The 16782-nt window shown below is 47.2% G+C and overlaps 1 protein-coding gene and 1 gene segment (V, D, J or C); both read left to right on the forward strand.

The window, feature by feature from the left end:
• Window positions 1-873: 873 nt before the first annotated feature.
• Window positions 874-8983, forward strand: LOC122101385. The gene is made up of 5 exons (XM_042671743.1): window positions 874-982; window positions 1086-1396; window positions 3541-3545; window positions 8510-8598; window positions 8685-8983. The coding sequence occupies exons 1-5, from the start codon at window positions 937-939 to the stop codon at window positions 8981-8983; spliced, it is 750 nt and encodes a 249-aa protein (XP_042527677.1). The 5' UTR covers window positions 874-936.
• A 6317-nt stretch (window positions 8984-15300) lies between these two features.
• LOC122101386 overlaps window positions 15301-16782 on the forward strand; it is a 28947-nt gene continuing 27465 nt past the window's right edge. Inside the window, 2 exon segments of the V gene segment in view lie at window positions 15301-15411; window positions 15516-15721. Of these exon segments, the coding sequence occupies window positions 15366-15411; window positions 15516-15721 (252 nt within the window).

Genomic DNA, 16782 nt, shown 5'->3' on the forward strand with positions numbered 1-16782 from the left:
AGGAATAGCCAATTGATAATTTAGATTTTATATCAGGATCAATTAAAGATGTGACTTAAAACTCATCAAATTCCTGTTCAAGTGAAAAATAAATAAATAACAGGCTTTGAAGTGGAAGAAATGTTGTCAAATCCCACAACCAACGGCATTTGTGCATCCAGACTGTGAGAGGAACCTCAACAGTCAACTGTTGGAAAACCCATTGATGAACTGGCAAAGACTTGTACAGATATTGTGTAGCTGTCCCTAGGCTAATGCATGTCAAGTGCACACTTGGTGACTGTGAGGTTCATGTAGGCATTTATCCTCAGTGAGGTTGTTGGCAGTAAGCAGTCGATGAGATGAGAGGAAGTGACAGACATGTAGATGATGACAGAAGAAATGCAGGCTTGTCAGCAGTGTCCCCATGAGCCTGGCTCTCTGAGTCTTCTTTCAGCAGTTCCTGCAGTGCATCACGTCTCTCCTACTCTCACTAGAGGACCGTGACCCACTCAGCTCAAGAATGGAGCAGAGGACACTGACCTCAGCAATGAGGGAGAGGAAGGACAGATGACGTAGCAGACATGAGATCTTCTCCCCAGTGCACACGGCTGTGTGGAACCTGTGTGTACTTTCCCGTCTGTGCAGGGAGGTGACTGTAATATTCAGATCAACGTGGGACGAATACGTGGATAACCAGCAGGTGGCAGCAATGGGATGCCATGTGTTCTGGGAGGCCATCTTTGTAGCAATGCCCCTCAGGACTCTCACATCTGCCTCAGCACTGCCCTCCCTGACACCTCCACCCCGGCTCTCACTATGTAGTAGAAGACATGCAAATAGGGCCTTCCTCTACTCACTAAAACCAGGCAGCCCTGACCCTGAAGGCATGGAGAGACGTCAGCCCTGGATTCCAGGTGAACCATTCAGGGCTCAGGCTGACACAGACCTCTCACCATGGAGCTGGGGCTGCACTGGGTTCTCCTTGTTGTTCTGATGAAAGGTGATGTATGGTGACAAGACACACTGAGTGTGCAAATGGACATGAGTGGGAGGAACCGTGAATGTGTGTGACCATTGCTGACCAGGATTCTCTGTGTTTGCAGGTGTGCAGTGTGAGGTGCGGCTCGTGGAGTCTGGGGGAGGCTTGGTGCAGCCTGGGGGGTCCCTGAGACTCTCCTGTGCTGCCTCCGGATTTGACTTCAGTAATTACTGGATGAGCTGGGTCCGCCAGGCTCCAGGGAAGAGGCCTGAATGGCTCTCACACATCCGTGGTGATAGTAGTAGCATATACTACGCAGACTCTGTGAAGGGCCGCTTCACCATCTCCAGAGACAACAGCAAGAGCACCCTTTACCTGCAGATGAACAGCCTGAGAGTGGAGGACACGGCCATCTATTACTGTGCTAGAGACACAGTGCAGGAAATCCAGTGTGGGCCAGACACAAACCTCCCTGCAGGGCACTCAGCACCAGCAGGGGGCGCTCGGCACATCTTGGAGCCAGGTCAGCTCAGGAGCAGCTGCACACAGAGCCCAGGGCTGCTCTCCTGCTGTCTGCCCTGCCTCTGTGTCCACAGTGTGACAGCATCTCTCCTGAGTTCATGACCCCCACTCCTCTGTGATGTCTCCAGTCCTTTGCTGAGACTGTTAAGAATGAACAGAGTATCACGTTGGAAGCAAAAATGGCTCTGCAGTGGTGACCAGTATTTGATCCTGAAGAAAGTCAGGGACCCTGGTGACCCCACGAGACTCAGGGAAAGGTCCCAGGATTCACAGAGTTGGAATTTGTTCTGTGAACAAGAGGGAAAACACCTGGCACAGTTACTCATGTCTGCAATCCTAGAGACCTGGGAGGAGGAGAGCAAAATGATTTTGAGGACCTCATCTCAATCAATAAGCTGAATGTGGCAGCTGTTTCCTGTGATTCCAGCTACACAGGAGGCAAGTGTGGAATCACTGTCTGGAACCTGCCCCAGGCAAAACCACAGCACAGTACCAGAAAATAAATAACATTAAATAGCTGTAGAAAGGGTTGAAATGCAGGTGTGTTCCTAAAATAGTAGCCCTGAGTTCAAAACAGTACAGAGAGAGAGAGAGACAGAGACAGACACAGAAAGACAGACAGTCAGACAGAGAGCATGCACAGCCCATTGACCCATGACTCTTAACAGACCTCAAATCCTGCCCTCCTCCCTCCACCTGTAGCACTGCTCAGGGGTTCAGAACTGACCTAACAGAATTGCTACATTCATTCACTTTCTGAATCAGTGATTCTTGGTATCACAGCCTCCTTTTCTCTTTGTCCAACCACCAAATGTACTTGGGGACCCAATTCATAAAACACAGGGGTCGGCCATACCCCTGGAACTCAGCCGATGGTACCCTGGAAACGTGGTGGACTCCTCAGTCTCCCTTGACCAGGGCCTCTTGCTGTCCTCCAGGGGACGTGGAAGTGGACACAAGGAGTCTGGGTTGGACTGGACAGACAACAGGCCATGTGCATGTAGACTGCCCTTACTGGGCCCCGTCTGCCCTGGGGTTTCCTCCATCACGATGGCTCTGGAGTCCTGTGGATGTCCCATCTGGGATGGAGGCCAGGTCCCTGTGGTTCCATCATGAGCACTGTCACTGTGCAAGTGTGCCATGCCACCTCCTGTGGGGTCTGCATGAGAGATCGGGCAAGGCAAAGCATAAGCTTCAAGGAAGCATACCTGCAGGAAGGGGGTGTTGGTTCAAGGCTTCCCATACTCTTGGCTGCATCTTTATTGCCTCTACCTTTATTCTTATTATATTCTTCTTGGCTGTACATTCGTTGCCTTTAATCTCATTTTGCCTATTTTTCTATTGATCTGTGAACAGAGCATGTTTTATCTTTCCAGTCCAATAGAGACGGCTTCTCTGAATATTAAAGACTAGGACCAAAGATTAGATGTGGGCAATGCCCCAATCAATCTATCATCTGATGTGACGCTGCCTCCAGAAGCTCCTGCAACTTCACAAGCAGTTTTGCGGCTCACGTATAGTAAATATAGAAACTTAAAATTTCCAGATATGTTACAACAGGCAGAATTAATGAATTAAACTAACCAGAAGGAGTTATCCCAGAAGCACAGCAAGTTCTAGGAAAAGGGATCCCTGATAATAAAAGGAAAAGAAAGATTCCCCCAACAGTTATGACTAAGTTTGGTCTAGCTTATGTTCTAGGGAATAGATGGTGGTTTCCCACAAAATATAAAGTTAGTGACATCACATTTCCTGAACTGACCGATGAACCATTGCCTTACACAGGAACTTATAAAGATGAAAATGGATTAATGTAAAAGGAAAGAGTATTTGGTACTCATTAGATTTTATGCTAAGATTAGGCAGCTCTAGACCTTTATGGTGTTTATTATTAAAACAACAACAAGATAGTTTAAAATAACAATTAGAAATTTATGTGAACAAATATTGGGATTAAAATTATAGAAAATGGAGAATGCCTGACTCAACCTGGAATTGGCTTTTAGGATGGTTTCAAAGGGACTTGAAAATATATGGAAAAAATAAAAAGAGTACAGTATAAGTACAGCCCTGTCTTAGGTTTGTTAATTATTAAACATAAAAAGGCTGAAGAGATGACGCATTCTATTAAACAATATGCTAGACTTGTCTCACGCCACTTAGCTCAAACAGTTGGTGGGATAGTCATCAGTTTCCATATAACCCATCAATGATTTGCTTTTCTTAAAAATTGATTACATGCTTAAACAAACAAAGAATCTATGTCACAATCACACACTGTATAAAAATGTTAATTCTCCTCAATGAAGATACACTCAGATGCAACTCTTTTGAGTCTGTGTCTGTCACTTTGCCGATTCCTTGCCCACCTATCCCGAGATCCCTGTCCCGTTGGTCCCAGTGCTCTGGCTGAGCTGGTCCATCGCACAAGTGCATCGTAGGCATGAGGGGCTGGGCCCAGGTGATCTCACAGCAATCTGACTGAGCTCCCTGCATCCCAGACACCCCCACCTGCTCAAACAGGTCCTTGTTTATTTCTCCATTACATCCTGATCAGAGAAGAGCAAGCTTCACTTTCTGAACAAGAACGTGTGTGTGAACTCTACAGGCTTTAGGAAGAAGACTTGCGAGTTCTGAGGCTTTCCCTGGACAGTTTTTGTGGATAATCAGACAAAGTATTCACTTGTTCAGGAAGCATCCGTTCTGTGTCCATGTGGACACAGATGTGTGCAGGAAGCAAGATAATCTCTACTTTGTGGGGGAAGGAAAGAGAGTCAGGAGGAGAAAAACTGTGGAAATGGGGGAATGTTTGACACTGTTCAAATGGAAATGTCCTCATCACCTGTCTTCGGTAACTGTAACTCTCTGTACATGAGCTTTTCAATAACATTGTAAATATTAAAGAAAATTAACATCAAACTGTTCTGTAGTCCAGCAATTCCACTCCTGGGAATTTATCCAGAAGATTACAAACCAGGATGCTTTAGACTCATCAGGTTAAAGTATAGAACCAGCCCAGATGCACGTCCCCCCTCAGTGTGTATGTGTCTGTGTCTGTGTGTCTGTGTCTGTGTGTGTCTGTGTGTGGGGGAGGGGGGTGACATAAGTTCCCTTATGTGACCATTACATATTTGTTGACACAGAGCCTCCCTAGACCCAGCCATAGCCCTCCTGGGCACTGACCCTGACATCAGGAGCCAGGATATGAGGACAGCTGCCTGTCCATGTCCATTGACACGCTAATCACAATAGCCAAGATGTGGAAACCGCCCAGACGCCCAAATGAAGGAGTGGATCCAAAGCTGTGGTACCTACACACAGGGGCATTTTACACAGCCATTAGGAAGAACAAAGTTGTCATCTGCAGGGACATGGATGGACCTAGAACAAACTGTGTGATGAGGTAAGCCAAGCTCAGAGAGATAAATGGCCCACGTTCTTCTGATATGTGGGAATTAGATCTAAACTACAGGGGGATGTGATAACTGACATGGGACATGATTCTCCATATGTGACCGTTCCATACTTGCTGACAAATGATATCCTCTAGACAATCGAGGGCCAGGTATTTATTCCAGTCCATCTTATCAACCTATGTTTTTCCCTCTCTTTCTAGAACTTCAAAGGTGAGCTGAGCACCAGTGGCTCATGCCTTGTAATGCTGGCTGCTCAGGAGGCTAAGACCTGAGGATCATGGTTCAAAGCCAACCTGGGCAGGAAAGGCCTGTGATACTCTTATGTCCAGTTGACCACTCAAAAACTGAAAGTGGTACTGTGGCTCAAAGGAGTCGAGAGCTAGCCTTGAGCAAAGAGAGCTCCAGAACAGCACCCAGGCCCTGAGTTCAAACCCACGACTGACAAAGAAGAAAAAATAGGAGAGAGAAACTCAAGCTGCTTTCTTTAGTAAACTTATATTTACTTTCTTTAAGTAGTACAAAGAAGTGACTCCTCAGCCAATCTGTTCATACGAACCATCCGCCTTGATCAAAGTGACCCTTTCATCATTCTCCTCAGCCTCCCGACCCCGCCCCTCCCCTCATTTGTTTAGTTTCCTCAGAGATGCATTGATATCATGGCTGCTTTCTCACCCCTCCCCTTCCCCTCCAACACCTTTCCAGAGCTAGTGCCTGGTATTCATCTTGGAGTGTCAGCTAGTATTCTAAGGAATTACACCATTTGCATTGCAGACACCAGAGTCAGGTAACACATTTGTGTGCACTTGTACACACAATCCTGTTTGTGTTCACGGGCACATGTATGGATTAGATCGGGCTTCCACACAGGAGGGAGAACTTGCATCCTTGTCTCTATGGCCTGACTTACCTCACTTAAGCTAACTTTTGCCAGGCCTGTGCATTTCTTTGCGAATGAGGTAAAATCATTCTTTCTAGTAGATGAGTAATTCCATGGTGCTCCTATACCACTCCGTCCATTCGTCCATTGAGGGGCACCGGGGCTGTTCCGGGCCTTGGCTCAGTTCCTTGCTCTCTGCAGTGCTGGTCACTTCCACTCTGCCTGCCTGGAGGCTGCTGAAGTCTAGCTTTGCTGGGAGTCGCTGCTCGTGTGCTGTCATTACGTCAGCACTAGAGGGCAGTGCAAGTCCAGATTTGTTCAGAATGAACCAGGAAGTCAACTAGAAATAGTAGTTTATCTTCTCAGGCCTGTGCCTGGGGCTGGGGGAGGTGCAGGTGTACAATACAACACACACCCACATTGGCAGTTAATGGAGATGCTAGTGACATGGACTTTCCTACCCTGGATGACTTCAAACCATGATCATCACATCTCAGCTTCCCATGGAGCTGGGATTATAGTCATAAGTCACCAGTACCAGATGATTTTAATTCCTTTTTATTGGAACAGAGTTTGAAATATTCCTTAGTACAACTGTAGAGCAATAGATCCAGAGCTTGTCAGGATATTTTTACATTTAAATTAGACATGAATCGTTTATGTTTTATTTTTATGTGTGCTTACTGAAATAAGTGCACATTTTGGGTGTGTGGAACATCTAATATAAAGATGTTTTGTTCCCCAATAATTAGTACATGAAGTTTTTATATAAGTATATTGTAATTATTAAAGTGTTGTCCAGACCACTTACCATTTCCTAACTCAGGTAATGAGTAGATTCTTTTGGACAATGTCATGCAGTACATGAAGTTTTACCTGTGGATGGACTTTAAATGAGTGACAGAGATGGAATTCTAGGGTGTAGAGACAAAAGCTAACCAGCTGCCTTTTCTACTTTTTCACTGAAAAACTAAAATTGGGATTTCTACTTGTATGAACTCACAGACCAGCCCTTCAGTTTTTCTACCTCCCCTTACATTTGAGATAATTTTAATAGTTTTCCTCCTGCTCTTCTTCCCATCCTCACATCCTTTTAATGTTTCCTTCTGTTCTCTCTTCTTCTCCACCTCTGCTTCCTACTGCTCCTCCTTCTTCCTCTCTTCTGCTTTCTTACACATCACACTTCATAGGAATCTTGTCTACCTGAGTGAGATTCACTCTGCTTCCATGGATATTCACATCACTATCAGAGTTAGATCTCCTGTGAGGGCTCTGCCTCAGCCTCTTAGCTAATCAGCAGTGATGCCCTGGCTGCTGTTCCCAGCTGAGCAGCAGGATCCCATGGATAACAGCAGAGTGGACAGAGCACAGGTGTGAGCCAGCATCCTGCTGAGCCGAGTGCCTTCCTACAGGAGCCTTGGCCATGCGAGTCTCCAGCTGTCACCGTCTTGTGAACAGAGGTCTGTCTTCCAACCCATGGACACCATGCTGGGCCAGCAGCTGCCCAGACTCTGCCTTTGCCTTGCATCTCTACAGAATGAGGAGAAAACCTTGGTGGGACACCAAGGAATCAGGTGGCTGCACTGGTTTCCTGAGCCCAGCGGCAGTCCAGGCCTTTCAGACATTCCTGGTTCATTCTGTAGCACACACTTGTCCTAGGCTGAGACATATGAGCTCAGCCCACATGACAAAGGACCTCGACCCACCATGTGAGCCCAAGTGTGGTGGTCAGACCTCCCAGTTCAGGACAGCTGCATGTCAGTCAGACATATCAGACACAACGACCCAGCATGGTCCATGGTACCACACAGACTCCAATCTTCACCACTGCACGCCGCCATCAGCCACCTCAGCCCACGAGATCCACAGGAAACCTTGGGACTCCAAAGCCCAACCTCAGCCCTGCTGGAAGTCCTTCCTGAGGTTAGCTGCATCTTCTCTTTGTGCTTGTCAGCTGGTGAAGGTGTCACTAAGGACAATAGATTATGTTACACGGTGAGATGTTACCTCATTGACGACTGAAGATCAACCTCCATCAGTGATATGTCACCTGATAAAACCTCCAGATTCAAACGTGAGATGTGATATGAAAGAACTTTTAAGTTTCTCCATGTGTCTCTCAAATAAATATGAGTGAAACACGAGAATTTCCCAATTGCACCAAATACACAAACACACAGGTGGAGTGTTCAGCGTGTCTGCTGCCTGCTGGGGAACTTGGCACACGCTCCTTGGGCTTCATCTGGGGAGCTGGCCAGGGGTCCGCATGGAGCTTCCTTATGTGAGCCCTCTTACTTGAGTGAACGTGAAGCATTGCTGGTCAAGAGCTGCAGGACACGGAGGAGCCTCCCTGCCTGCCCTAGACACAGCCTCCTCCTCTGAGGACAAAATGAGCTCCATCTCTCTTGGTCTCTCTCCCACCCTCTCCAGATTGAACCAGGTGCAGGGTCTTTGCCTTGCTGTCTGGGGACAGGGTCCTGTCTTCCAGAGAGAGGCCCAGAGCCTCACTGCCTCTGAACCACAGCGTTGAACCAAAGCTGTGCTCAGAACCTGGTTCTGAGTGTCACTGGCCGTCCCCATCCAGCAGACGTGGACACTGCCCAACAGTGCACCAGACCTGCCCTCCTCAGACTCCCCATCCTGAGCCATGAGGCCTGAGCGGAGGAGGTGGAGTCAGCACCAGGTGAGAGGAATGCAAATGCACCCGGCCCCTCCCACGCCTGGGTTGAAAAGACCAGCACTGAGCTTGGCTGAGGACGGCTGTGGACAGGACAGCATGGACAGGCTGTGCTCTACCCTCCTGCTGCTCACTCTCCCTTCCTGTGAGTGCTCTGCTCAGGGCCCTGGGGTGGGAAGTCTCCTGTGCTCCCCTGACCCTGCTTCACCTCCGCCTGGTGTTTCTCCACAGGGGCCCTGGCCCAGATTGCCCTGAAGGAGTCTGGCCCTGGGCTGCTGCCACCCTCCCAGACCCTCAAACTCACCTGCTCCATCTCGGGATTCTCTCTGAGCACTTATGGTGTGGGTGTGAGTTGGATCCGGCAGCCCCCAGGGAAGACCCTGGAGTGGCTGGCCAATGTGTGGTGGGATGATGATAAGTACTACAACCCAGCCCTGAAGAGCCGGCTCTCCATCTCCAAGGACAGCTCCAACAGCCAGGTGTTCCTCACATTGGACAGCGTGGACTCTGCAGACCTATTACTGTGCTAGAGACCACAGAGGCACAGCCACGGGGGCCTCCTGCACAAGATCTCAGGCTGGGCCTCAGCTCTGTGCTGGCCCCGAGCATCAGGAAGGTGCAGCTGCTGCTCTTTCCTGGCAGCCTGTGGGCTTTCCTCTTCCCCTAAGGGTCTCAGTTGGTTTCCTCTTTCTTCTCTAAGTTCACATCTCAGCTTCCTTGCCAAATGTTCATGAACAGGTCCTGGGCTCTGCTTTAAAAAGAAAAGTGGAGCCTCTGATCCTAGCTATTCCGGGGTCTGACATCTGAAGCTCATGTGGGAAGCCAGCCTGTGCAGGCAAGTCTGGGCTGCTCAAATCTAATGATCCAAGACAGCAGTAGGGAAGCTGTGGCTCAAGTGGTAGAGTGTTAGACTTCAGCAACAATTCATGGGCTGGGTCCAGGCCCTGGGCTCCAACCCAGGACAGCACAAAAAAATACAGCCTGCAGGCTTGTATCTGTCATGATAGAAGTTAGTTCTGGCTGACCCTGAACACAGAATTGTTCACTAATGGAAGTGTGTCAGCACACTCACAACTAGAATTCACTGAATGTCCAGCGCTCAGGAACGGGTCAGGTAAACATGTCGGAACCAGGAAAACAAAGGTTTCAGGTGGAGTGTGCATGTAGCTGTCAAACACTGATGATGGAAATGTACACATTTAGCCAAGAAGAGAAAAACATAACAAACTCATAGCCCAGTAGTGTAAAGCACTGCAGATCACTGGGACACAGACACGTGTGTGAAGACCACACACTGGCCTTCCCCAGCCCAGCCATGAGGGCCTTTCTCCAGGTGCCTCCATTTCCAGACCTCCAGAGGTTCAGCCTCACTTTTCTCTGCCGAGTCAGCGTCTCACAGGCCCTGGAGGCTCTTGCAAATGCCCTGAACAGTACTGGACAGGACACAGACAGGAAGGGGACTGCTGTACCTACAGTGCTCAGGACAGGTACCTGTGGTCCAAGCACATAAGGCTAGCTGTTCTGCTTGAAGGTTGAGAACTATTCTAGCTAGATGTTTCAGGAAACTCTTTTCAACCATTTGCTGTGGTGTGTGTGTGTGTGTGTGTGTGACATCCCTACTCCTGCAGACTGAGATTGAGGAGCTCACCAGGCCAGCACAGCCAGGCCAAGCAGTTCATGAGATTCCATCTCAGAGGAAGATGCTCAGTGTTCTGACATGTGCCTATAATCCACAGATGGAAACTTCACATAGGAAGATGGAGCTCCAGGTGAGAATATGACCAAAATCACCAGACCCTTCTCAAAAATGGCACTGATACCTCGAGTTGAAGAAATCATCAGTGCCTGTGTTGCCCAAATGAAACATTGCCAGCCCTGTTATGTACTCACATGCACACAGTGTGAGTGGATTTACATTGTGTGTCAGAAATAACATGTGGGGGGCTGGGAAGGTGGCTCAGTGGTAGAGCGCTTGCCTTGCATGCATGAGGGCCCTGGGATCGATTCCTCAGCACCACATAAGCAAAAAGAAAAAAAGCCAGAAGTGGCAGTGTGGTTCAAGTGGTAGAGCTGAGGGACAGCATCCAGGCCCAGAGTTCAAGTCCCACAACCGGACCCAAAAAAAATTAAATTAAATTAAATTAAATGTGGGCTACATTGCGGAAATAATCTCCAAGTTTGGAGGCTGGTTCCATTGGTAGAGCTCCAACCAATGAGTAAAAGCATCAGGCACCAATTTGAGTTTTGATCTTAGACTTACAAAAAAAAAGACTAGAAAAGTATCTTTCCAATTGAACTACTTCATTCCTTGTCTTGAAAGCTCATAGGTAAGGGTGTACATGTGTGTGTTAGTCTCAATTATGTGTGTATATAAGTCATGCATATTTACACACACCAGCCTATAGTTTGTATATATAATGGGTGTGTCAATGTGTATGCACACATACAAATAGACCATTCTAAAATAGCTGTGTATCTAAAGCTACCAGCACGACTATGTTTATTGCAGCATTATTTACTATAGCTAAGATATGGAACCAACCCAGATGCCCCTCAGCAGATGAATGGATCAAGAAAATGTGGTATATATACACAATGGAATTCTATGCCTCCATCAGAAAGAATGACATTGCCCCATTTGTTAGGAAATGGAAAGGCTTGGAAAAAATTATATTAAGTGAAGTAAGCCAGGCCCAAAGAAACATAAGCCCCATGGTTTCCCTTATTTGCAATAACTTGTATATGTCTGAGTCAAGCAGAAAAGGTCAGTTAAGTTGATGTTGGGGAAAGGAAACCTAAGATAAGTATTCAAATGTTTTTTTTTCTTTCACGTGATTGTTTCTAACACATTTATAAGATTATTTCTTTGTTGCTTTTTATATCCCTCCCCTACCGTATAACCCCTCTTTTTACTTTATTTGATGTTGGTATAATTTGTGGAGGGGAAGGGAAAAAACAAATCATTTAAATAGGGATACAGGTGGACCTATTGCAACAATGAGATGTACAAGTCATTATTTCAAAAACGAACTTTACAACTTTGGTGTGGGGGGAGGAGGAGGATTGGATGGAGGTGCGGGGAGAGGATGGAAAGGGATGGGAAGGGGAAACAAAGGAGGAGGCTACAATGCTTGATAAGAAATGTACTCATTATCTTGCCCATGTAATTCTAACTCCTCTGTACCGTCTTTTCACAATAAAAAAATAAAATGTCCAGCATAAATATACCCAAGGACAGAAGGCCCTCTACAATGACAACTCTAAAACACTGATGTAAGGAATTGAAGGGGACAGTCATAAAAATAAAGGCAGTGGAAGGACATTAAATTACAAGGATCCAGAAAACAGATACTGTGAAAATGGCCATATTACCAAAAGAGGTCTAAAGACTTGATCAACCTCCATCAAAAGTCCCATGGCCTTCTTTCCAGAAATGGAAAATGAAAGTGATATTAAATGTCACATGGAAGTACCAAAGACCTTGAGCAAAAGAAGTAGTGCTGGAAGTGCACAAGACTTAATTCACATTTTGCCACTGAGGAGAGAATAACATTCAATTCCTACAGTAAACACAGGATATGCAGAAGGGGAAGAAATCTTGGCCATACATGCATCTGACAGAGGATGAATTTCCAGGATACATGAATCCCTCAAATAACTAAACACCAGTACACACAATTCCATTAATAAATATATAGAGGAATAGGTCAGAGCTCAAAATAAGAATCTCCTATGGCCAATAACACATAAAAGACATTCAATATTCTCAGTCATAAACGAAATACACATCATGACTGCACTGCATTCCAACTGTACCCTGTCAATCATAAAGAGAACAAACAAGAACTGGCAAAGATGCAGGAAAAGAAACCTTCCGTGGTGCCCTCAGAATGTGAGTGAGTGCACTATGGGACTCAGAATGGAAAACCCTCCACAGACTAAAAGCAAAGCCACCATGATCCTTCTCCTCACTCCTGCACACCCCAAGGGGTCTCTGGCAGTCTATGATATAGTGACCGCACAATTGTGTTTGTCTTGAACTGTCCACAATAGGAAAGGTTTGGGGATCAGACTGGGTCCCTTCATGGATTCCTCAAAGGATGAACCTAGAAAGTTTGTTATCTATGCAGAATGGAATTACTCAGCTATAAAGAGAAATAATGGATACAGAATGGAATTACTCAGCTATAAAGAGAAATGAACTTACTTCACTGGAAGGAAAATAGAAAAAATAGAGAACACTTTGTTGATGAAAATAAGCCAGACACCAAAGGAGTAATACTGCGTGTTTGTCTCTTAGCTAGAATAAAGATCTGGAGAAGATCAAAAGCATGAATATAAAATTGGAATGGCAATAGCATGCAGAAGCCAGCAAGACTGATCAGGGGCAGGAGAGCGTGTAATCAAAGTGCATTATGCGTGTGAAAATGTCATAAGGAAACCCATTATTTGGTACAATGAAGCTAATTTGAAAAGAAAAAATGGCCCAACACTGGTGGCTCACACCTGTCATCCTAGCTTTCAGGAGGCTCAGATCTGGGGACCACAATTCAAAATCATCCTATGCCAGAAATTCCGTGAGACATTGATCTCCCATTAATCACAGACAAAGACAGGAGTGGTGCTAGCTCTACAGGAAAAGCGCTAGCCCTGAGCAAATGGAGCTCAGGGAAAGAGTCCAGGCCCAGGTTCAAGGCCCAGGACTAGCTGGAAAAAAGAAGTAAACAGAAAACCTGACAGAGCAGAGAGATGAGCTTCGGCATGAATGCTGGAGTGGTCCAGGATCTCTGATAAGAGACTGTGATGGAAAGAGGAACCGAAGTGGGGCTCCCGGAGCTGAGACCTGAACGGAGCCTTGGAGCAGCCACTCTGTCACAGACGCAGGGCTCAGGATGAGGGCAGAGTGGGGCATGAATGGTGCGGGCACCATGCAGCCCAGGACGCCCTGGACAGACCCCCTCCACACTGCCCTGGGTGCCCATGTGGCCACCTCAGTCTTCGCAGGGGTGAATCCTGTGTCCTGGCAGCGAGGGGTTCAGTGCTGACCCTGTATAGAGCACAAGCCTCGGGGTGTTACATGGTCTCTCTGCAGGGCACAGAATCCAAGATGGATGTGTGGAGACCGTCTGATTCATGGGGACAGGCAGAGACAATGAGAGAAATGGGGACAGCGCAGGAAGACCACTAGACAGCGTCCTCAGAACTATGGGCTCGGCAAACCCAGAGAGCAAAGCCTAACTGACCTGTGGGGTGACCTGTGCTCAGTACTGCACGTGACAAAGCTCAGTGAAAATCGAGCCTGAGAGAGCTGCAGACACACAGACCCCATGCATGGGGCTTCTTGCCCAGGTATGCCCTGTACCGTCTGTGTGTGTGTGTGTGTGTGTGGGTGTGTGTGTGTATGTGTGCAAGAAAGAGAGAGAAAGATCTTGTGTGTGCACATCCACTGTGTGCACACCTGTACCCAGCACAACATATATATGTGCACATCCACACTGTGTGTGCACACCTGTACCCAGCCCAATATATAGGTGTGCACATCCACACTGTATATGCACACCTGTACCCAGTACAATATATAAATGAGTGAGACCTCGTGTGTGCACGTCCACACTGTATGCACCCAGCAGGGACTCAAGTCCCTGTTGTTATATGTCTCACTGGGAGACACATACAATAGACCCTATGGAGAGATCTAAGAGTATAGCTCTTCACAAAGACGAAGTCAAAGACCAACAAAGTAAGCACCAGAAAGAGGGCACTGGGAGTGGAGAGATGAGGGGCAAATGGTAGAAGAATGATGTAGACAACGTGGAGAACGCAGGCAAGAATACAATGCGTATGCCACAGAATTGAGAACACTGAGCTAAGGGTGGGTCAAAGGGGAAAGGTGAGGAAGGAATGACTCAGATCCACATGCCTTGTATCCATGAACTGCTGTGTTCAATGATGTCAGCATACATGTCCTGAACATTAACCAGAGAGAGGGAAGAGGAGGTTTGAGGGGTGGGCAAGAATGTTGAAATGGGCAACGTTGATCAAGCCATACTGTGTTCATAAACTGCCTCACTGAATGGCAATGCCTATATAGAGCGATTTAAAGATCAAGGTGTTTTATTTTTTATTTAATTTTTAAAAACTTTTATGTGTTGTTGATGTACAGAGCGGTTACAGTTACGTGAATCAGGTACCATCAGTGCAGTTCTTTATGAACCATTCTTCCTCTCTGTTGCTCTCTCCCAATCCTTCCCTCCTGTCCCCATCCATAAGATTTCCATTTTGGGGCTGGGGAGGTGGCTCAGTGGTAGAGCGCTTGCCTTGCATGCCCGAGGCCCTGGGTTCAATTACTCAGCACCACAAAATCAGAAAAAGCCAGAAGTGGGGCTGTGGCTCAAGTGATTTAGCACTGGCCTTGAGTTGAAGAGGTGAGGGGCAGCGCCCAGGCCCAGAGTTCAGGCCCAGTTCATTTTGCACATAGTGTCTGGTGAGTATCACTGTTGTATTTGTTCATCCTTGTTCTACCTTTCATATGTCCACCTCAACATCCCAAATACAAACACAGTAAGAAAGAATTCAAAAGGAAAAGGGAAATACAATCTTTAAAAATCAAATGGCTCAGCAATCTTGACTAACTGAAGGAAAGTTAAACTTTAAAGAAGTTCATATTCCCTTAGTGTTTAATCTTGAAGCCAATTGATTAGAGACATTTCACAGTTGATCCACTCATCTAACAAACTCTGCCTTCTACCTGCCTTCCACCTCTGTGCACTGCCCTCCTGAAACTTCTGCCCCAGAGCTGCTTTATAGCAGAGGACATGCAAATAGGACGTCCCTCTGCCCATGAAAACCAGCCCATCCCTGACCTGAGCTCTGTGAGCTGATTCCACCAGTGACTGAGCACAGACCACCACCATGGAGCTGGGGCTGCGCTGGGTTCTCCTTGTTGCTCTGTTGAAAGGTGATTTATGGGGAGCAAGGGACACTGAGTGCGCAAATGGACATGAGTGGGAGGAACAGTGGGTGTGTGTGACCACTGCTGAGCAGGATTCTCTGTATTTGCAGGTGTGCAGTGTGAGGTGCAGCTGGTGGAGTCTGGGGGAGGCTTGGTGCAGCCTGGGGGGTCCCTGAGACTCTCCTGTGCAGCCTCCGGATTCACCTTCAGTGATTACTACATGCACTGGCTCCGCCAGGCTCCAGGGAAGAGGCCTGAGTGGCTTGGAGAAATTAATGAAGGTGGTAGTAGCACATACTACGCAGACTCCGTGAAGGGCCGCTTCACCATCTCCAGAGACAATAGCAAGAACACACTTTACCTGCAGATGAACAGCCTGAAAGTGGAGGACAAGGCCGTCTATTACTGTGCTAGAGACACAGTGCAGGAAATCCAGTGGGGGCCAGACACAAACCTCCCTGCAGGGTGCTCAGCACCAGCAGGGGGCGCTCGGCACAGCTTGGAGCCGGGTCAGCTCAGGAGCAGCTGCACACAGAGCCCAGGGACTGCTCTCCTGCTGTCTGCCCTGCCTCTGTGTCCACAGTGTGACAGCATCTCTCCTGAGTTTATGAGCCACACTCCTCTGTGATGTCTCCAGTCCTTTGCTGGGACTGTTAAGAATGAACAGAGTCTCACGGTGGAAGCATAAATGGCTCTGCAGTGGTGACCAGTATTTGATCCTGTAGAATCTCAGGGACCCTGATGACCCCATGAGACTCAGGACAAAGATCCCAGGATTCACAGAGTTGGAATTTGTTCTGTGAACAAGAGGGAAAATGCCTGGCATGGTGACTAGTGTCTGTAATCCTAGAGACTTGAGAGGAGGAGAGAAAAAGGATTTTGAAGACCTCATCTCAATCAATAACCTGAATGTGGCAGCTGTTTCCTGTAATTCCAGCTACACAGCAGGCAAGTGTGGAATCACTATCTGGAACCTGCCCCAGGCAAAACCATAGCACAGTACCAGAAAATAAATAACATCAGAAAAGATGCAGAAAGGGCTGAAATGTATGTGTGTGCCTAAAAGACTAGCCCTGAGTTCAAAACAGTACACAGAGAGAGAGAGACAGAGACAGAGACAGAGACACAGAGACAGAAAGAGAAAAAGGGAGAGGGAGGGAGAGAGAGAAAGAGCGCACAGCCCATTGACCCATGACTCTTAACAGGCCTCAAATGCTGCCCTCCTCCCTCCACCTGTGGCACTGCTCAGGGGTTCAGAACTGACCTAACAGAATTGCTCCATTCATTCACTTTCTTCCTCAGTGACTCTCATATTCTCATTCTGCTTTTCTCTTTGTCCAGCCACCAAATGTACTTCGGGACCCAAGTCATAAAACA

Source organism: Dipodomys spectabilis, unplaced genomic scaffold, assembly GCF_019054845.1.
Source record: "Dipodomys spectabilis isolate Male_0828 unplaced genomic scaffold, ASM1905484v1 ptg000657l, whole genome shotgun sequence".
Taxonomy (NCBI): Eukaryota; Metazoa; Chordata; class Mammalia; order Rodentia; family Heteromyidae; genus Dipodomys; species Dipodomys spectabilis.